Raw genomic sequence first — 23,627 nt, 5'->3', positions numbered from 1 at the left:
TCTTTGAAAAGATATACTTGAAATATTTTTTAAACTAGCATATATTGATGCTTGAATTGTGGGCATTTTAAATAACATCTAGTTTATGATATTGTCAGTAACAAAAACCGTGCACAATTTCATCACAATTTCATGTGAATGTGAAAACCCTTTATTTATCTAGTAGTTATATTTAATGTAAAGATTAGTAATTCTGAGTCAATATCTAAACACAAAATAAATATTGAATAACTTCTGATACTTTTCCAAATGATTTTTCATATATATTGATTCTCTTTTGTTGCTATTTATCTCTATTTCAAATGGACTTCACTATGGTAGTGTTGTAGGTTTTAATGTCATCATTATTCTTCTTCCTTTTTAGAAATTTCCTAAAATTTTGCATTTTCCAAGTAAGTTTTGATATAATTTTTCCCAACTTTAAAATGAAAATCTGTTGATATTTTAATTGGAAATCATTAAGTACTGAAAATTTTAGAGAAAGTCCTATTAAGTCTTACTATCTAAAAGTTCAGTTTGTCTTTGCATTTATATATTTTATCATTTATCTTTAAATTCTGAAGTATAAATTTTGAAGATTTATCTTTAAATTTCGAAGTATATTTTACATAGAAGAAAATGTACAAAACTTAAATGCTCTATGAGTTTTGGTAAATGTAGATACCTATCTATAATATCACTCTCTAGATAATTATCCTTTCTATACCAATACTTTCCCACACATACACCCAAGACAAGGTAACCAATTCTTTAAATTTATCTTTCCAAATATTCACTACCCCTTTTCTAGAGATTTATGTAAGTGAAATTATAATCTTTTGTCTGACTTCTTTCACCCAGCAAAATGTCTTAGAGTTGTCTCCCTGTAATTGTGGGTAACCTCAGTTTATCCTTTTCTTTTTCTTTTCTTTTTTTTTTCTGGAATAGTAGTTTATTGCATGAGCATACAATTTAAAATCAGTTCTCCTATTAACTTTTGTGTTAAAGTTGCTTAGAAGATTCTTGAACAAGTCCTTATACAAGTGAAAATATGTTGCATTTATCTTCAGTAAATATCTACAAGTGGAATTAATGAGTCATGAGATGGGTGTATGATTATTTTTATAACAAAACACTTAACTACTGTCTTTCCAACATTGTTGCTCATTACACAATCTTACCAGCAACTTCTAAGAGTTCCAATTGACCACAGCCTTGCCAATATTTGGTGTTATCAGTCTTACTATTAATTGGAATCAACACTCCATCTACATTTGATAAAAATGGTTCATATAGTTGTGTTTAAGTTCACTATCTTAATATTTGTTTTTTATTGGTCTTATATGTTTTGTCTATTTTCTTGTTTTCTGACTTATTTTTCATTAAATATTTACCTAACATCCTCCTTTATTGCTTTTATTTGCCTTCTCACTATAATTTTTTAGAAAAGAATTTAATGATTACTCTATGTATTTCAATTTGCATACTTGATTTATCACCATTTATTTTTAGATAATATCATACTTTCATTTACCACCCTCTTTCTTTGGGCTAGTATTGTCATATATTTTACATCTACATGTTCTATTAAGTCCATATAACATTGTTATGTTTTCTTTAGAAAATCATTTAAAAAAATTAAAAACAAGAATTCAGATTTATTTTACATTTACTCACATAATTTCCATTCCTGAAACTTGTCACTCTATTGTTCAGATCCAGCTTTTCATCTAGTGTCATTTTCCTTCAGCTTCCTCCCCAAATGCTATAAAAATATTTTAGTGGTGTATTTGCTTTGGTGACAAACTTTCCCCATTTTTATTTTTTTTTAATTTTTAAAAATTATTTTGCCTTTATTTTAAATGATATTTTCTCCTGACATAAATTTCTAGGACAACTGTTTTTTCTTTTGGAACTTTAAAATTTTGTTTCACTATTTTTATAACAAGTTGCCATTTTTATTAATGCAATGTATATATCATGGCCTTTTGCTGTCTGCTTTCAATATTTTCCCTTTATATTTGGGTATTGATAATTTAACCATGATATGGATAAGTATAACCTTCCTTTTATATGTCTATCTGGGGACATATAGATTTATCTTTTCCCTCAAATTTAGGAAGAATTTTAACCATTATTTCTTCAAATATATCTTTTCTAGCCAAGCTTCATTGACCTCTTCTTCTAAGACTGCAGTTGCACGCTTGATATTCCTTGGATATGCTTCCCTTTGTTCCAGTACATTATTGCTTAAGTGTTTTACTGATTCATATTTGGAAATATTTTATTTAAGACTTTTGTCAATTAACAATAAGAAAAAATTAATAATTTATGTTTGTTGTGATAGTGTTTAAAATAAAAATGAAGTTTATGACTGTATCAGCATGTTAATTATGCATATTTTTGACAGCCACATAACTTAAAGAGAAAATGGTTGCAATAGATTTCCCACAGTGAGTAAAATGTTTTGAATAATATACAGGAAAGCACTTTGTAACCACCCACATTCTATTTAAATGGACATGTCAGCTGAAATTGGTCTCATATCCTGTCCCTCCTCTCACATAACTTACACGATAGCCACTGGATTTCTGGCCATTCTCAGAATATGCCGTGCCTTTTTGAATAGCTCTCCTCTCCACAGAGGATTCTGTGGCCTAGACAATCTTGGTTGGTGCACAAAACTGATCAAGTAAATGATATGACAAACCTAGCCTCTACTTCACATTTTCTCAAATTTTGGACTTTGGAAATGTCAAAACCACCTGGGGCATCTCTTAAGGATGATGGCTCTAAGAGAAAGCACAATCTTTGATTTCTCCTAAAGAAGAGTCGCCTCCTTTTTAATCCATTCATTTCACTAATGTAACATTCAGTGAATTCTTACTATGTTCTCCAATAAGGGGGAAAATCGTTCTTTTTGCTTTCTTCCTGTCCTCACATGAGCTACAAAACACAGTCTTCTGTTGAGCTACCCTCTTGATCTACCCTGCCTTCTTACAGAAAGGGGATTGATTTAAGTGGTTAGTGAGACAGAGGCTTTCAGCCACATTAACCTCAGGATGCAGCCCTTGTGTTAAAGGTAAGGAAGGTGTCACCATATCCCAACTCCTCTTCAGCTGCAAGGAAGCTTGAAGCTGACTGACACCCTTCCATGGATTGGTTGGGTATCTCTGTAGGCTCTTCTATATCTTAATAGGTTAAGAAATATAGAAATATAAATAGCCTATAGAAACAGAGAAATGTGATTAATCAGGGTTCTCTCCCAACCCTCAGTGTATGAGGAACAAAATATTCTACTAAAATGAATCAGAAGTGTGTCTTATGCTCAAAGAACTCACAGTTCTGTGGTGTTTCCACAGCAATTAATGTATATATTATATACATTATAATTTAGCCCATGAATTATAATCTTTTGTGTAGTTTCTACCCTCTTCATCTAGACTGTAAGCAGTGTTAGGAATGAAATCTTTTTCAACCTTAGAACCTCATTATCTAGCAAACTAGTAGGTAGTAGTAGGGGGTCATAAATTATTTACAGAGAAAGCAACTCTCATGGCATGTTTACTGTGAGTGACTTCAGATCAAGGCCTTATGTTAAAGCACAATATCTATAACTTGAATTTGAAACTGTGAGTTGATTTCTAGCACAAAACTTTCAGTTCCCACATTCTCCAGTTCAGTACCAACTTCTTTTCTATAAAATGTCATGTCTCACTTGTCATTTTTACTTTCTGGGTGAGGTGGTGAGGTCCTTCCTGTTTCTTCCTAAAATAGAACTTTCCAAATTAGTCTATTCTACAAATGTATCTTGGGTTCCTACTCCACTTACTCAGGGTAGGGAGAGATGGGTACACAAAGACTAAGTGGATTGAAAGAATTAAAGTGCATACATATTACCTAAGAATCTTGCTAAACCACAGATTCTTATTGAGTGTGTGAAGGCTGAAAAAGCACAAGTTCTACCAAACTTCCAGAGGTTCCCACGCCACTGATTTATTTGAGCAACAAGGAAGTAGATGATCTATTTCATAATAATTCATTCATTCAATACTAAAATTTCTTAAACAGTAAATTTAATTCTAAAATGAATCAGGCACTGAGCTATGAAACTAAAGAGGAATGTAACCCACAGTCTAGATAACAAATACAATAACAAACAAATGCTATGACTATCATGAGATTAAGAAGACAAACTATAGATTGGGAGGAGATATTTGCAAAAGACATTTCTGATAAAGGGTTATTATCCAAACCACATAAAGAACTCTTAAAATTCAACAAGAAAATTAATAATCCAATTTAAAAATGGACAAAAATGATCCAAAAAAAAAAGATGTTATGCAAGCATATGCAAAGAGGATTAACATGTTAATAGGAAATCACAACAAAGAGATATCACTAAACACCTATTAGGATGGCAAAATTCCAAAACACTGATAATACCAAATGTTGGCTAGAATGTGAAGCAATAGGGACTTTCATTCATTGCTGGTGGGGATGCAAAACAGTAGGGTCCCTTTGGAAGCCCGTTTGGCATTTTCTTAACGAAATTGAATAGACTCTCACCAATGTGATGTAACAATCATCCTCCTTGCAAATTACCCAAATGAGTTGAAAGTGTAACCACACAAAATTAGAATGTTTACAGCAATCTCATAATTTAAAAAACTTGGGAAAAAAACAGGATGTCCCTCAGTAAGTATAGTGAAACAATTGAATATTATTCAACACTGAAGAGAAATGAGCTATTGAGCCATAGAAAGACATGGAGGAAACTTATATGCATGTTACTACATAAAAGAAGTCATTCCAAAAAGGTTACATCACATTCTGGAAAAGGCAAAGCTATGGATGCAATAAATAGATTACTAGTTATCAGGCATTAGAAGGAAAGGAGGGATGAATAGATGGAGCTCAGAAATTTTTTAGGGCAGTAAAATTATCATGCATGTCACTATAATTATGGGGATAGGCCATTAGACATGTCAAAGCCCAAACAACTTCAACACCAAGAGTAAATGTTAAGGCAAACTAGAGACTTTGGTTGATAGTGATATCTCAGTATTTGTTCAGTTTTAACAAATATACCATGGCAGTGAAGCAGAGAAGGATATTAATGAGAAGGGAATCTGTGTGTGTTGTGGGGTGGGGAAGGAGCATATGAAAAAATCCCTGTGCTTTCTGCTTAGTTTTGATGAAATTAGAACTAGTCTTTAAGTCTCAGTAAGTCTCTCTTTTTCTCTCATCCCTTCTGGACTAGACGATCTTGGTTGGTGCACAAAACTGATCAAGTAAATGACATAACCAACCCAGCCCCTACTTCACATTTTCTAAAATCGTGGACTTTGGAAAACATGTCAAAACCACCCAGGGCATATCTTAAGGATGAAAATCATACAGCCATGTCTTAGACCTCCCAAATCAGAATTTCTTAGTGTCAGGAGTTGGTGATCTGTAGGTTAACAAATTCTTCAGGCTGTTTGATGTGCATGAAATTTAAGAATCACTTCCATTTTGTATCCATATATTTTTGTTACAAAAATAAACATCAAATTGATTTCAAATAAGTTTTAATAGCTTTATTTTCTTATTCGGAACAATCAACAAGCTTAGAATTCACAGGAAATCATTAAATTATATACTATGTATAAATTAATGAAATAATCATGGAACAATACTAAAATAGATTTATTACATATATCTCTCTGATATTTTGTATTAAGAAGGAATAGAAGCATAAATGATTTGTGATTTTGACAAGCATGGTACAAACATAAGAATAAATCATTGATAGAGGTGAAATCACTCCCAACATTATCTTTGATTGTAAGATGTATTAAGAATATTTTGAACACGGTGACGGAAATATACTTGTTTTTAAATTGGAGGGAATTTATGAAAGAACCGTTCAACTCTGTGTATTCATCTGATAAGAAGGCAGCTGCATGCATCCTCCCATGCTTCCGGTTTCTATTTTTAAGATCACAACTAGTCGCTATTCTTTTTTACATAAATTTCCCACAAATGTAGCTTGGTGAAAAGAACCTACCTAGAATTGGTTGCTTAAAATTCTAGATATGTAATGTTATCAAACTGGCTAAATAATGTTGACTCAAAAACCCAAATCCACAGAACTAAAATTAACATGAGCATTGTGTAAAAAAAGCTTCATCATAAAACCTCATGTTTGTCTTTGTGTGTGTTCTCTACTCACACTCCCACTGTCATAATTTTGTATGGATTATTTTATTTAATAACACATTCTAGTATTCGGTATTTCATCAGCAAACTAAAAATGGAAAGCCAATTTGATCAGTTTCTCTTGCACTATTTCCATAAGTCACCTGCCTCTCTCTACAGTAAAACAGATACATGCGCGCGCACACACACACAGACCACATTCATTTGTTCAGCAGCTCACGTGTTTGTTCAAGTGGATCCTAATGTTTGCCATCCACTTTGTACCAGGACTTCTGCATTATTTAGTAGCAGCACCCAAGAACACTAATCTCAACTGTTGGATCAAGTTGCAGGCTACTACTTAAATAATTAGACTCAAGTACTCCAGAAATTTTAAAAATCTGAAATCTGAAATCCTCCTAATTGGCTGCAATCTCAGTATTTTTAACAAATGGTTGTCAAACTGTAATGCTTCAAAGCATATGATTTGCCCTGTTTCCTTCCTAAAAACAGCCGAATTATAGATGTTAATGAAAGTATGTCGACCCCTACAGACCAACTTGTTATTCTAACCTTCCATTCCATTACTTGTCCCTTTTATTATTGTCAGGTCAAGAATGAGAGAGTTAAAAGTTCAGTCAGCACTTGCCTGATAATACCTGTTGTCATTGCTTTTTAGGTCTATTCAGATGCCCACAAGTATATTAAATCAGCAGCATTATGTCACATTCACATACCTGATACCACATGACCCAAACACCAAGTCACTTTCCTGCTCATAAAATACTATACATTGATTGCTCCATAAATACCTATATATTTGCTTCACAATCCAACAGGGTAGATTTAGGCGTTTGCTTGCCAGGCATAGGGAATATCTACCCTACATCCAGTTGGTATATTATATACCTGTATTGCACCTATTCTTTCCATTCTTTGCTTATGTCAAGTCTAAAATTTTATTTCTCCTTTATATGTAAGAAACAATAGCTTTAGATTGACAAATAAAAATTTCTAATTACATAATATTGACTGGTAATACACAGTGACTATATTTATAGTTACTCTAATTAGCACATTCTTTCCTTTTCAAGAGTGTGTAGTGAATAATAATACAAACCTCTCTTCAGATAATACAAACCTCCAGATAATACAAACCTCTCTTCTCCACAAGTCTCTCTGATAGCTTCAAAGGAAATATTGAGTTTATATATTGGGTAAAATATAGCTGAGTTTAAATGTTCTACTATTGTGCTATTAACAATATGAAACAGTTTTGGAGAGAAGATTTTGTTGTTCGAGGCTATTATATAAAATTCTCCCAAAGAAGTTATCAGGAGGAATTCTGATCATATATTCTATGGACCATTAAGACACAAGCACCACCATAAACCACCTTGAAATGAAAATTCCCAAGTTGATGAATATTTGGCAAACTCTTGGGGCCAGAGGAGGTGACAGGCCCATCATTTGGCTGGTTGGTATCAGGACCGGCTTTGACTCCGCACACATACTGAAGCATATTCTGTTGGTGCTTCTTGCACTGGTCTTGCTTGTCTTAGGTTCACACCAATGATAGAATGATTTAGGGAAGCATAAACGATTCCCTGTTTGTTTTCATCCAGGGATGGGTTAGAATAAACTTCAGAGCCTTCTCTTATCCTGAACAAGGAGTCGTTATCGTAAATTTCAGTTTGGGATGGCAGAGTTTGGGAATTTTCTCTGATGCTCACTTCAGCTTGTTCACTCCTCAAGGGCTGAGAGACATCCACCTAAAAGAGAAAAAAAAAAAAAAAGGTGCACCACTGAATGATAATATGGCCTCATTAGCAAACTGTGAGCAAAAGGCTAAATGGTGTCATCTACCTTGAGAGAAATAATCTACTTTTCCTCACACGGGCTGATAATATCTACACTTTTGGCAAATTCTTGGTTTTTAAGGGATAAATTTTGAGGACTACTATGTTCCTCCCAAGTGGTTATTTGGTGCTTTATTATGGGTCACTTTTGAAATCATAGAACACTTTCAATTCCATTCAACATAAAAGTTTAGCCCAAATTAATGGGAAAAACATAAACTGCCCCATGAAAACTTCAAGTATTTCATAATCCAATGGGAAGTATTAATGTAGTATAGAATAAAAAGATTCATAAATAAAGCAGAATAGTGACCTCTTGATGGGGGCCAAAAGAATAAATATTATGAGCTATCCAAGATAAATTATTATGATCTGAGACTTGGAGTTGGAAAATTGATGTCAGTTTTAGAGGGACAAAGTTTAGATAAAGTTCTGAAATATTATTCCAGTTGTTATTTCTATCACAAGAAAGTTCTTATACAATCTGTGCCACAAGGATCTCGCCCCATGGTGTGGTGGAAAAAGTTGATAAAGACAGAAGCAGCAATCCCACTTACATACTTATGGCACATTATGGTTTATAATATGCTTTTAAAAATGCAAATTGAGCTGGGCACAGTGGTGCATGCCTGTAATCCCAACAGCTTGGGAGTTCTGAAGCAGATCTCAAGTTCAAAGCCAGCCACAGCAACTTAGTAAGGCCCTAAGCAACTTGGCAAGACCCCGTTTCAAAATAAAATATAAAAAGGGCTGGGGATGTGGTTCAGTGATTCAGTGCCTTGGGGTTCAATTCCTGCTAATGCTACCTACCCCCAAAAAATGTTAAAATGCACATATCATAGCATTCAACTTTTAAGTGTATAATCGCTTTTTTGCTAAAGACCATTTTGGAATAAATCCAGAATATCAGTTTTTTATATGTACTGTTAAAAAATAAAGTCAAAATGGCTGTAGAACGGACAAAGAGAAGGCAAAAATTCTTTCATAAGCCTTAGAGGCTTGTTGATAGGGATAAGTTGCTGCACATTGCCACAAAAACTGAAAATAAAGTAATCTTTGGTACTTTGTAAATATCCAATGGGCCTTCAAAGAGTTCAGAGTTACCGGTCTTTCCTTGGTATGGCAATGGACTTGCAAACTTTGTAACCGCTCTGATTTGAGTCAATTCCCCTCACCAGGTTTGTTCAAGTTTTCACCTGCAAAGAATGTTGAACTATGTGTTCCCCCTTTTAAATTCAACTTCAAATCATAATTAACAGCAGCTTACACAGGAAAAAATATGACCACATTCTAATGAGTCTGGGTTTTCCTTGCATGGTATATTATTTAGATTATTATTTTAAATAGTTTCAAGCCTGACTATGACAGAATGCTGTATTTTTCTTGTTGTTTACTTAGAAATATAGAAAATAATATTTAAGAACCATTCCATATTTGAGAAAATAAAGCTTTAGCACCAAAAATAATGCCTACTAGTGCTTATTTAAAACTTAATATAAAGTTTATCAAGGTGAATGCATTTGATTCTGTATAAAATTCAGCCATAAAAAAGAATGAAATTATCCAATTTGCAGGAAAATGGATAGAACTTGAGAACATTATGTTAAGCAAAATAAACCAAATTCATATCAAGGGTCATATGTTTTCTCTCACATATGGAGGCCAGGGAAGAAAAAGAAAAAGAAAGGTGAGTGGAGGGGATCTCATGAACATGGAAGCGACATCAGTAGAATAGAGGAAGGGGACCAGGGAGAGGAAGAAGGGGCAGAGGAAACTGGGAAATGATACTGACCAAATGATATTGTTATATTGTTTTATCGTGCACATGTACAAATGCATAATAATGAACCCCACCATTATGTGTAATTATAATGGAATAAAAATAGGGGGAAAATACGATAAAATTTGGCAGCTTAGGTGGGAAATGTTGAATACTATTTAATATTACATGTAGAATTATTGGTTGTATCTGTCTCTGTCTCTGGCATTTCTGGAACTTTCAAGATGCTTACTACTTATTTGTCTCTAATTTTCCTTACTGAAACACACACACACACACACACACACACACACACACACACACATCAAATACCTCATTTATGCCTATTTTAATTAAGGAGCTTCATTTTTTTTCCCCACAAATACATTGCTTTATCTTGCATTCTCTCTTTCATTCCAATATCTTCACAACTTTGGATCCAAAAGAAAGACCTAAATTTATTCTCCAAATCTTCCAGGAACAATTGCTTTCAAAAAGCCCTTTCCTTTGTCTGGCTCTCTCTTCCTTTCCTTAATGAGCCCACACACCTGACCATGGACTTTGGCATAATCATTTAGCCTGGAATCATGCCTCTTTACCTACTGGTATGTTTATGAAAAAAAATCTAGTTATTATAATACAGTTATGATTTATTGTGATAATTAACCTAGAAGTATGGTTATTTATGCGTTCATTTTTTCATTAACTCTCTACTCTCTTCCAGAAAGACTTCAAGGTGTTTTTGTAAGAATGAATGAAGAGCCCAAAGCCACATAATAGACCAGAGCTGAGCCAAAGTTATGTGGATCCGTCTTTGACTTTCCTGTTTCTATTCTGGACTGCTTCCATATCAAAGAAACAACTTATTATGAGACTTGTTATTCCCAAAGAGTCTTTGATGTATTGAAAAAAAAAAAAAGTGGGTGGCCCTTGGTGTTATGCAAACTTATTGAAAAAAAATGATATAATACAAGTCACATTTATCATAACAGATACATTAAACATACCAGGTTAATTTCCCTTCCTTCTATATCAGAAGGCTTCTTTTGTTTCCCTGAAAGATAAAAGTAAAAACAAAACAAAAAACGATTAATCAAAAGGAGGAAAGAAAGCAGGGGTAAACCACCTCCCCCACGCCCATCCTGTTGCATACTAGCAATGATGTCATATGTTTGGGCTTGTATATTCACCTTGGCTAGCATGCTGTACAGGCCCCAGTGGATGAGAATTCACATTACCCATTTCCCTTCCAGCCCTCTTGACACCACATGGCCTATGGCATATCCAAGAGGAAGGGGCAGGATCTAGCAACTTGACTTTGAAAAGGTTGGAAGCCCTTGCTCTGAGTATATCCTATATGCAATCCCAGAAATGCTCCTGTCCTGTCACCTGTATATCCAGTATCTCCTGTTACTCAGTTCACTTTGATGTGGCAAATCAAAAGATTTGTCCTACACCTGTCTGTAATCCCAGCTACTCGGGAGTCTGATACAGGAGGATCACAAAGTCAGTCTGGAGAACCTAGTGAGACCTTGTCTCAAATAAAATTAAACATAGTTAACAGGCTGAGGATGTATCTCCCAGTAGAGTGACGCCCTGGGTTCAATCCCCAGTACTGCAAATAATAAAAATAAACTGATAAATGAATTTTAAAAAAAGTATGCCTGCCTCTTTTTTCTGAAGTTCTGAGAGAAGTTATAGTAGCCTCAAGAAAAATGATGGAATATACAGAGAGACAAGGAAAGATCTATGGAGTTGCAGATGCAAAGGTGGGGTTACAGAAGATTCCTCAGAATTGTAAGAAGGTTCTGGGCTTCAGAATTCTTCACTGGAAGCACTTCAACCAGATAAATCTTTCTTTTGTGGCAATGGAATCAGGAGTGGTCTGTCTGGCTTAGTTTCTATACCTACACTATGGCTGATGTTGTGGGAAAATGAATGGGGAGACATGGAAGGAAAAGAAAAAAAAAAAGAGAAAACTGAGGTAACAAGATCAGAGTTAATCAGAATTCTCAATGCATTCCTCTCTTACTGGGTTTAAGTATTTGGTGGTGACCCTGACAGAATGTTTTCAAAAGTAGAAAGGAATTATTTTCAAAACACCACACCTCTCTCATTTTCACCAAACCCACATTTTTCAAACACATTATTGTTGAGTGAGAATTGAGTGCATTTAGTTCAGTTGTGTGTTCTTGATGGCAATATAAAGGACAATGGTTCTTTAGACAAGACTGTGCAACTGGGATGAGGCATTATAGGTGTAAAAAGGTGAGACAAAACAACTCAATGCAGACTTATTCACTGAGAAATTATTTCAACCCCACTTTCAACTCAAAGTTTAGAAGAATTCTTTCTCATATGAGCATAAGACTGATGCCAATAGAGAATGTCTCAGCAACATGGCCTTCTGGCCACAACCCTGGGCTGTGCACTTTTCTGTAATGCAGGTGCCTCACTATGACAAGAGGGAGCCCAAATGGACCCACTTGGCTCTTTGGTGAAAATATGAGGAGTCCCCCCAGGAACTCCTTCTCCATGGTTTATCATAGATCAGGAAAAAAAAAAAAAACAAAAAAAAAACAGGAACCAATGGAAAATCTATCATCCTGGAAAACAGAACCCCAGGTGTGTGATACAGAGGGGCAGAAGGAAAATGGAACCCACCTTGATGCCTTTTTAGGTAGCAGAACAAGCAGAAACAGGCAATGATGAGGAGAGAAAATCCACCCACAGGAAGCAGACTGTAGAGGAGCCACGGCTTGTCTGCCACCTCTTCCTTGGAGGGTGGTCCTGAGGCAGTTGGTGCATCTGGAATGTTAGTCAGTGCTAAAGACAGTTAGGAAGTCAGAGCTATATTAGGTTCAGCAACATACCTCTGCATCATCAGATGCTTCTATTTCTCCTCCGGAGGTCTCTCCTAAAAAAAATAGGCCTCAGTACTTGGCTTAATCTTTTGCAATATTTTTTTTTATTCTGCTAGGGTTAATCTTCTGTAGAACAATCTTCATAACAGCTCTCAGAAAGTATTTCACCAAGCCCTTCCCTTTACAGTATCAAAGTTTCCATTCATATGCACTATTTAAGGAATTAGAGAAGGCTTTAGCTTTATTCAATTCTGTGACTTGAGAATAATAATAATAATTCCAGGTGTTACCCCAAAATAAGACAGCCAGTGAACCAACATGTTTCAGATACTAAATTCACTTCCCTTCAACACAGTGCCTTTTGTCTCATAACTCACTGTTATCTCCAAATACCGAATACTTTTGGTTTCCTCAAATATGCTTTGCATGGCATATAGCTGATGCTCATTATTATTTATAGGTGTTAACAAACATTAAGGCCACTTGTCCAGGGTAGTTTGAAACTTTGTTAGCAGATTATAAAACAATTTAGTAGATCACAAATATCATTTCTGGAAAATGAAGAAGAGCACAACAGAATACATTGGAATAGATCACACCCAGTGGTGATTCTCAAGCAGGACAATTTCTCCCCCAGGACACAAGTGGCAATGTCTGGAAGTGTTTCTGGTTGTGACAAAGTTGGAATGGGACTGGCATATAATGAGCACAGGCTAAACACCCTATATTACACAAGATACCTCTTCACCATACTGTGGGTGGACATATAGTGGACCTATAGTTCTATAGTTTGGTAATTCAGAAGAGTAGGAACAAATGTAGCACTGTTCCTGCTGCAGCTGCTGTTGAAATTGGGCAGGCAGCCAAGTCATTACAGGAGTGGGAGAAGGCTGTCTGGAGGAGGGGTTTGGATAACAAACAACAGATAATCTAATACAAACAAATCCGCTAGACTAAGAAGACCCAATTTCTATTACTTTTCCACCTATCACACAAACTTGTTAATTTTATTTGATTAGTTTGATACTTACTTATTTGAGGTTGTTCTGAATTATTTCTGGTCTGTTCTGAAATACAGAAATAGGATGAAGAATTGAAATTGAGAAAACAATCTGTATATTCTCAGGGATGTCTAAAATCAAAGCTAACTTTGGAGAAGACTCTGGTAATTGCATACTAACAGAGAATCCAATGATCCACCTCAAGTCCAATTTGCATGATTCATGTATCATAACTATAAGTCATGAAATAAAGTAAATTCCTAAGTTAGTTTCAGATTCAAAGAAAAACTCCGCAAATAAACGGTAACCCTCATCTGCCTGCTTTGATTCCCTCTTCCACATTCCTTAGGTATATGGATACAGAACAGCCCATGTAGCACCTCTAGGACCTGCAATAACAAGACACACCAGCAAGTGCTCCAAGTTGAGTATGGAGGGCCATAAGGAAAGGATGCTTTGGGAGACATTCTGGGTGCTCATTCTGAAACAAAGACTGTGCCTTTCACTCTCTTCCCTCTCACTCCACATCACTTTCTTTCTCATTTAATAATCACCCTGCATTTGTGAAGTTTCTCATCAGGACTGACCAGGGACAGTCTGAGGAGAACAGACTTCCAGACCAATGTATGTTCCCATTACAGTTTCCCAGCTCAGTCAACTTTCCTCTTGGGACTTTGCTTTGCTTTACAAAGTGCTTTTCTTCATTCTGGGAGAATACTGCTTTCCCAAGAGAATCCAGTTCCCCACTTTGTCACACGCCTGTTCTTACATGAACCCACTCTGAACATAAACAGCAAAGGAGAGTCAGACACAAAAACAAGAAAATGCCCAATAACCCTTCAGAAAGATATTTCAAGGGGGAACAATTAAATAGTTTTGTCATACCTCCAAAATGTATTTATTAAAGCATGGTTCTTAAACATAATTCCAGGGCACATTTTTCCCTCACTTCATATTTACTTTATTGAGTCCTCTCATTTTCAAAAGGAAAACAATTTTCTTAACCCTTTCCCTATTACCTTTGATTTCATCATTTCATTGAAGTAGAATTCACACTCAGTTTAAATTAAAATAATTTCAAAATAATTTATTTGACTTTTGTGAAGGAATCAGATAACCCAAAGAAATATGACACAATTTCTACCTTCCAGGACATTATACTCTCTCATTGAATTTGAGAGCATTTCCATACATTACTATTGTGAAAGAAAATATGTAAAAAAAAATGAGAGACACAGAGGCTTAAATTGCATAAGAATTGGTAGAAAAGAGAAATTGCATCCCCTAAAGCAATCGTGGAAGGCTTCCTTGAAAACTTAGGTAATGAGCTGGAATTGAATGGTGGGCTGAAGCTTTGATAGGTAAAGATAGGTGAATGAATGCCCTGTGAGCGGTGACAATGGCATAAGAGGGTTCATGGTAAGTGTAGAGCCATGGCAAGTGGGGCAGCTGGGCTGAGTGGAGAGGTTCTACGTGGAATCCAGAAACAATCCACAAAGGTAGGAATGAGCTGAGGAAGACCTTGAGTGACGGTGAACAAACATAAGCCCAATTCTGTGAGCACTGAGGATGCTCTCCAGGGGACAAGAAATGTATCAGGCGTATTAAGTATTTTAGGGAGATTTGGGGCCAAAATGACCAAAATGGGAAATACTAAAGACAAGAAGTCCAATAGTACCATTAATTGGAGTCATTTAGAAGGAAAATAATGAAGGTCTGAGATGCTCTTAGAAGCTGTAAAGAGAACACATCACAGAGCAGAAGATTCTCTTGACAAACAGGAGCAGAAGGCCAAAGCCAAGTGGTGGGGAATACCCAGTGTGGACCAGAAGCCTTGAATGACCAAGTGAAATGAAAGAGAGCAATAAGGAAGGGAGGAGCAGGGAAGAGACAAACCTGGGAGGGTAGAAATCTTGCAAAAGAAACCAGCCCCTTCCTGTCTTCAATTTAACTCTTTGGGTCTCGTGGGCCTCATCTCCACACTTTTTTTTTTTTTCCAGTATAAAACCCCTCAGGGCACAGAGTTTAACAGGAAATGCTTTGGGGTCTGACTTCTTTTCCTTAGCAGAACGTTTCTGAGGTTTATCCAGGTTGCAGCATGTATCGGTACTTATTCCTTTTTAGAGATCAATAATATCCATTTGTATAGATACCCCACATTTCCATTCATCAGGTGGTGAGCATTTAGGTTGTTTCTACCTCCGGTATTGTGAATAGCTGCTTATAAACGTTCATGTGAAAGTTTTTTGTGACATATATTTAATTCCACTTGGGTATTTACCTAGCCACACAATTGCTTGATCATGTGGTAACTAGGTTATCTTTCTGAAGAACTGCTAGACTGTTTTCCAAATTAGCTGTGCCAATTTATATTACCACCACAAGCAACGTAAAAGTGTTTCCACTTCTCCACACCCTTGCCAACACTTGTTTTTTTTTGTTTTTTTTTTTAATTCTTGTCATTCTAGCGGGTATGCCATGTTATCTCACGGTGGTTTTGATTTGCATGTTCCTAAAGATTAAATGATATTGAGCTTTTTCTCACATGCTTATTGGCCATTTTGTATACATAATTCTTTGATAACATGTCTACTCAAGTCCTTGCTTATCTGTTTATAGTTGGCTTGTAGTAGTTCTTACACATTCTAGGCAAACATCTCCTACCAGACATATAATTTGCAAATATTTTCTCATATTCTGTGGTTTGAATTTTTACTCTTTTGAAAGTGTCCTTAGATGCAGAAAAGTTTTCAGGTTTTATGAAGCCAAACTTATCTAATTTTTTGTCTACTTTTTTTGTAATTTTATCTAGAAAACTATTACCACATCCAAGATCAGGAAGGTTTACAGTTTTATATACATATTTATAGTTTTATATAAATTTAGTTTTCATAATTTTAGCTCTTATATTTAAATATCTGATCCATTTTTTAATTTTGTGTGAGATAAAGGGTTTTAATTTATTCTTTTGCTTGTGTGTATACAATTGTCCCAACCAAATCATTCATTTGTGTTTTTTTATTGGGTGGTGTTCAGTGTTGGGGATCAAACCTGGGGCCTCTTGCATGCTAGGGACCAATATCTTAAGGGTTTCTCCTATGTTCTCTTCTAGTAGTTTTTAAGATTCGGGACTTAGATTAAGGTCTTTGACTCATTTTGAGCTGATTTCTGTACAGTGTGAGATAGGAGCTAAGTTTCAATTTTCTACATGTGAATATCCAGTTTTCCCAGCACCATCTGGTAAAGAGGCTGTCCTTCCTGTAATGTATTTTTTTGGCACCTTTATCAAAAATTAGTTGACTGGGCTGGATGCAGTGACTGTAATCTCAATGGCTAGGGAAGCTGAAGCAGGAGGATCTCAAGTTCAAAGCCAGTCTCAGCAAAAATGAGGTACTAAGCAACTCAGTGAGACCCTGACTCTAAACAAAATACAAAACAGGACTGGGGATGTGTCTCTGTGGTATGTCTTGAGATCAGGTATGTGATGCCTCCTGCTTTGCTACTTTTCAAGATTGTTTTGGCTATTCCAGATCTATCACAATTTCCTATGAAAATCTGATCCTAAAAATTCATAGGAAAAAACAGCTGTTGGGATTTTGAACGGGATTACATTGACTCTCTAGATCATCTTGGGGAATATTATAATTTTTACAACAGTGATTCTTCTAAACCATGATGATGGGAGGTGTTTATACTTATTTACATCTTAAATTTATTTTAGTCAGACTTTTTTTGCTCAGTTTGCAAGTCTTGTACCTCCTTAGTTAAATTTATTTCTAAGTGTTTTACTTTTTGATGTTATTATAAATGAAATTTTTCCCCTTAATTTCCTTTTCAGATTATTCTTTACTAGTGTTATAGAAATACCACTGATTTTTATATGTTCATCCTGTATCCTATAAATTTGCTAAATTTGAGTGTTAATCTTAATACTTTTTTATGAATCTTATAGCATTTATCTGTATAAAAGGTCATGCTGTCTTTGAACAGACTGTTTTACTTCTTCCATTCAAATTTAGATGCCTTTTATTTTTTGTTCTTGCTAAATTGTTCTGGCTCGAACTCCCAGTTCAATGTTGAATGGAAATGGCAGAAGCAGGCATCCTTGTTTTGTTCCTGATCTTAGGGGACAAGAATTCCATCTCCCACCACTGGATACGCTGTTTGCTGTGGGATTTTCACAAATCAAAAATAATTTTACTCTCCTTTCCTCCTCCCTATATATATATTTTTTCTCTCTGCTTTGTTCAGTTGGGTTTTCCACAGGTTAATCTTCACCTGTTCTCCCTCAGCTGTTACAGCTAATTAAAGGCCTCTGGGGAGGAAGTGGGGAGTCAGCTGAAGCCCTGCACAGTCCCCAAACTCATCAGAGTAAGCTACTTGTGTTGGTTTGCCCTGTGAACATTAATAAGTATATATTTATCGGAGCACCACAAATATAACTTGCATTAATTATAATTGACAAAGTCAAAAACAGAAAAATGGAAGAAAAAAAGAAAAGAAAAAGAAAGCAAGGACAAACAATAAAGAACTATCTGTAATCACTGGTATTCTCCTTGTTATTTTTTTTTTTTTTTCACTGTTTCAATAATCTATTCTGGACTTACCAAGTAAATGATATAATCCGTAAGTGCAAAAACAAAAACTTTCATTGTACTTTTCTTACTCTTCCCCAACTCACTTCACACGCACACACCCACATACATGCAGACACCCATGCACTCCTGGATCTCACACTCTGTGAGGTGTGACAGACTTCTGAGGTGATGCAGGTGTTCAGTTTCTAACCTACTCACTTAAGAAAACCCGGATCTTCAGTTGACTGGAAATATGATGAGAAAAACATTAGATGGTCTGGGGGTTGAGAACTCACCTGTCACATAAAGGATTATTGAATGACTTGGAGAGACAAAAGACCGAAAATGCGCTTGACAGCTATATGAGCCATTGTCGCTAGGAAGCACTGGTTCAAAATGTAGAAAAAATACTGAAATATTCTGCCTTTCTTCCCAACTTGTGTGTGGCTGAAGTCTATCTCCAAGTTGGAAACACTGTGTTCCATTGAATTTGCACCAAGTCATATTGGGTCTCTTAGCACAGTATTTGACAGGGCATTCCATTTTAAAGGAACTTCCTGCCGGGGCATGGTATGCTGAATGTCTCTTCACGGAAAGTTGTTCTATACATGACTCCTCCCCTAAAAGATAAAGACAGAATTAAAATCAAATCTGTTCTTCTCAACCACCATATACATGCCACTTCCACCATTTCTACCAAAAATTTCTCAAGCTTAGTTATATAATTTTTCTAGGTAATATATCCAAGGAAATGACTCTCACTAGCCCAGTGTCTGGTATATAGTAGTCACATAGCAAAGATCTTTATTTAATATTTTTAATACTGGATTTACAGAAAATCATTTCATCTTCACAACAAAAATACTATATATTAGTATATATGTTTTTTTAAGAGAGAGAGAGAGTTTTTTTATTATTATTATTTATTTTTTAGTTTTCAGCAGACACAACATCCCTGTCTGTATGTGGTACTGAGGATCGAACCCGGGCCACACACATGCCAGGCAAGCACGCTACCGCTTGAGCCACATCCTCAGCCCTAGTATATATGTCTTACAAATGAAGAGATGGAGGTGGTAAAGAACTTGTCTATAGTAACATGCTAAAAATTCAGAGAATTAATATTTAAAGTCATACTGTAGTTTCTTGTTCTAGAACTCATTAGCCATTAGTCTGTATTACTTCTTGAGCAACTCTTAATCCATTAAATGAAGAATTTTTTAAAGTTTTTTATAGTTGTAGATGGACAGACTGCCTTTATTTCATTTGTTTATTTTTTTATGTAGTGATGAGGATTGAACCCAGAGCCTCACTCATGCTAGGCAAGTGCTCTGCCACTGAGCTACAGCTCCAGCCCCAAGAAGAAGAATTTTTGTAAACAATCATATGCCTAGAATACCTGAAATTAGGAATTTTATTTCTTGGTTTTTCAATGGCCTTAATGGTGCCTTGCAAGTTTTTCCCCGTTTTCTTTGTAGAAGACGTGTAACTCAAAATAATCATCTGAAGACAGGATGTTCCTAGTTACCCAGAACTTTTTATTCTCCAACAGGAAGGAGGAGCAGGGCTCCAACTCTGAGAATCTCTGCATGCTGGCCCAACATACTGCAAACATGCCTCCCTTTGGGGAAGAGAGTTTTTCCCTGAAAATAGGCCTTTCTATGTAATCTATGAATCTCCAGCTAGCAATTGTCAAGTGTATATAAAATCTGCAGCCAGAAACATTTTTAAAGTTTTCTATGTTGTTGAATAAGTTATCATTAACTTATCATAAATATATTTACCCTGTAATCTCTATATTCAAAATAATACCTGAGAACCAAGTTATATGAGAAAGAAATCTTTTCTAAGCAGACAAAATAGATATCTCAAGATCTAAAATTTAGCTCATTTTATACCTAATTCTTCCAATTCCATTTTCACTTCAGAGGACAAAACATGCTATATGATACAGACTAATATGTTCATAATGACAAGAGTTAATCAATAATAGAATTTTAACTATTAATTCTCAGAGTCCCATGCATAAGGGGCGTGAGATACGGTATGCATTTACAATAATTAAAAAAACCTTTTATATCATTTACATCATGTAACTGATATATGTATGATATATGTATAAATCACTGAATATTTTATTATGGTTCTAACTTCCTGATGTAGTGAAACAAAATAAAATATGCAAAGTTTCTGTCTAGTTAAGCAATTTATATCTTTTTATTTTTCTAATAAAGATAAGGCTAAGCACATGGTCTTAAAAGTATTTAAAATACTTTTTCCTCCAATCTTCTAGTTCTTTATTAGCCTATTCTTTTATGTTTTGAACTACTCTCTCAGCAATGTGTCTAATCCATCTTCATTAATCTCTTTAACACATCTTCAAGTATTCTTCTGAATAGATTCACAGATTCATGGGTTATAATCACGTAAGCATACCTGAGATTACAGCTAAAAGCCTTCTTTAAAGACCAGGAGGGCTAAGGACTCCACCACAGGGGAGACCAGACATTGAGCTAGCCAGCGGCTTTGGGCCCCAAGTTCCACAAGCCTCTCTACATAGGATAATGTTCTGCTTTATTTCTATACCCTTATAGAATGAATATTCTCATTTTTAGCTATTTCCTAATACCTAATAAAACTTTCACTCTAATTCCTGGTCATATCTCATCAATTCCAGCTCACTATAATTGAAATTTGATTAAGTTTTCAGAAATTGTGATTGAGACAGAGAACCTTTAGAGAAACTTAAGAACCTGATTTACTATTTATAACTATGTTGAGAGCACAAACGAGTTCACTTTAGTACTTGCTAAGTCAGTGGCTTTCAAAAATTCAGTATAAAAATGAAAGCAAACAAAAAAGGTAAGTCATAAAAATGAGATTTTCAAAAATTGAAGAGAAAGAGTAAAATAACTTACCAAAAGGAAGTGCCTAAATGTGGTTATAGTTATGACAAAAAAGCAAGGAGATCAGGGGCAGAAAGAACAAGTGAAACCAGGTGTCTGTTCCTCTCCCTAACGTTAATGGACTATCATAGCTTCCTAACTTCCCCTTTTCATTCTCTTGGGTAAATTAATTACAGTTTATGGAGCCTATAACTTTGTACCAGAATTGCAAAAATCCAGATGGTTACAAAGACGTTTTGTTTTCAGAAGTTTACTGTTTAATTAGACAATATTACCTAATGACAAGACCATATTTCCAGAATATACTTATTATCTACTACTCTTTTTTCTTAAAGTTTACTTGAGCTGAAAGCAAGGTCTAGAGGGATCTAGTATGTTAATTTTGGGGGGTGGGTATATAAATAAGACGAGATGCCTGCATTTTGGAATTTGGCTTCTAATGAGAAATAAAGATGCATGATGAGTGGGAGAATAGCACTGTGAAAACATACAGACCACTTTGCGTGGCTATGCACAGGTGTGACCTCAGCTAGGGCTCTTGAGGCAAGTCTTCATGGAACCTGAGAGCTGAACCTCAGTAAATAAACAGCCCTTTGACAATCAAAGCAGAGACCAGCAAGATATTTCAGGACTGAGACAATGGGGGATTAAAAAAAAGGGCTCTTCATCCAGAAATCTTATGGTTCATTCAAGGAACTGACATACAACTGGATTGCAGTTTTCTGAAAGTGACATGGATTCCACTGGTTGGTTCAGAATAAATGGAATAAGTATTAAGTAGGGAAGTTTAAACTTTGCCTATCTACCATGAAAAAATTCAGTGCCTAATTTGGGGGGAGAGGTATTTATAAAGGGCATGGAAATAGCTGTAAATGAGAATATTCATTGAACACACCTGTTTCAAATGTTAAAACATTGTGTGAACTTGGGATAACTACCCAGTTTCAACAGCACTCAATTGCTTCACAATAAGAACAGGATTGAATTAAAAAAATAGGAAAGTTACTAACCACCATTACCTCCTAACACAAACACATACAACTTCACGTCCCTCAATGTGTGATTGACTGTGAAACCACTTCTAAACTGCAATTTTTATCCCTATTGCAACATAGTACCCTTCCATTTATCCAAAGAATTGTCACCTCATGCTAGTAGCACTGTTAAACACATCTTTTGGTCTCAGCATCCTGTGATTCTATGCTCGAGAGGAATGCACAAAATTGATTAGCAGTTGGAGGTGGAAAAAAAGAGATAGCTGTTAGACCTAGCTACATCCCTAACTTGCAAAGGGCTTACAGAAACATTATTGAGGTTCCTGTATATTTTTATCAGCAGGATGAGGATCATTGACAATCCCAGTGTGAACTTTGATTCCACAGGCACAGGAATTTTTCTTGAATGAAAGGATGAATAGATGATGAATGCTTGGAAACCAGACATTAAAAATCATCAAGAATATTCCCTCTGTGCATAAACGAGATGTTACTCTTCCTAACTCTCAGAAACTAAATCTAATGCTTCTAGGGCAAAAAGGATCCACTGAACCAAATGTAATAATTCTAATTTTTCAGGATATGTGGGTGGCCAGATCTCAAAGGAGGACTGCTCCCTAGCTCTTCCTAGGAAGCTCTCAGGGGATAAAGAATCTCGGATCTGTATCCTGAATTTACTTTAATGGTCAAAAGGTTAAGTGAACATGTTTTTGTAATAAGCAAACACACACACACACACACACACACACACACACACACAATAAAACAAGCTATTATATCAAAGAAAATGACCTGAGGTCTTCAAGGACACCATCAAAAAGCCAAAAGGAAGCTAGGTGCAGTAGTGCACTCCTGTAATCCCAGCAACTGGGAAGCAGGAGGTCAACCTAGGCAAATCAGTGAAGCTCTGTCTCAAAAAAATAAATACTGGGGATGTAGCTTCATGGTAGAGTGCCCTTGGGTTCCATCTCCAGGAAAAAAAGGAAGGAAGGAAGGAAGGAAGGAGGGAACAAAACTCACAGAATGAGAGAAAATATTTGCAATTATTTATGTGTAAGAGTCTAAGAGTTAGAGTGTATAAAGAACTCTCACAGCTCCATAATAAAAGGTAAATCACCCATTAAAGAAAGGACAAAGAGTTTGAGTAGATATTTCTCCTAAGGGTATATACAAATAGCCAAATACATATATGAAAAGATGTTCATTCAACCCTGGGCACCATAGTACATGCCTGTAATCTCAATGACTTGGGAGTCTGAGGCAGGAGGATCACAGATTCAAGGCCAGCCTCAGCAAGTTAGCAAGACCCTGTCTCACAACTAAAAGGATTGGAGATGTAAATCAATAGTAAAGTAGCCTGGGTTCGATCCCAAGTGCAAAAAAAAAAAAAAAACGTTGTTTAATATCATTATTTACCAGAGAAGTATAAATGAAAGTCACAATGAGATACCAATTTACACATCCTAGAATAAGTGTAATAATAATAAAACTTCAGAAAACAACA

At 35.5% G+C, this 23,627-nt stretch overlaps 1 protein-coding gene across 2 annotated transcripts in view; it reads right to left on the bottom strand.

Moving 5' to 3' along the window:
* Window positions 1–7,091: 7,091 nt before the first annotated feature.
* The window catches only part of Btla (B and T lymphocyte associated), a 29,812-nt gene continuing 13,276 nt past the window's right edge, over window positions 7,092–23,627 (bottom strand). Inside the window, exons 2-5 of one of the 2 annotated variants that reach the window (XM_077110417.1) lie at window positions 18,519–18,842; window positions 12,445–12,588; window positions 10,788–10,834; window positions 7,092–7,934 (exon numbers count right to left, since the gene is read on the bottom strand). In XM_077110417.1, the coding sequence (XP_076966532.1) occupies window positions 7,647–7,934; window positions 10,788–10,834; window positions 12,445–12,588; window positions 18,519–18,842 (803 nt within the window). In that variant the 3' untranslated portion in view covers window positions 7,092–7,646. The remainder of the gene's footprint in view (window positions 7,935–10,787; window positions 10,835–12,444; window positions 12,589–18,518; window positions 18,843–23,627) is intronic. The other variant, XM_077110418.1, reaches the window with a different exon arrangement.

Source organism: Callospermophilus lateralis, chromosome 10, assembly GCF_048772815.1.
Source record: "Callospermophilus lateralis isolate mCalLat2 chromosome 10, mCalLat2.hap1, whole genome shotgun sequence".
Lineage (NCBI taxonomy): Eukaryota > Metazoa > Chordata > Mammalia > Rodentia > Sciuridae > Callospermophilus > Callospermophilus lateralis.
This window is presented reverse-complemented; position numbering and strand designations above follow the sequence as displayed.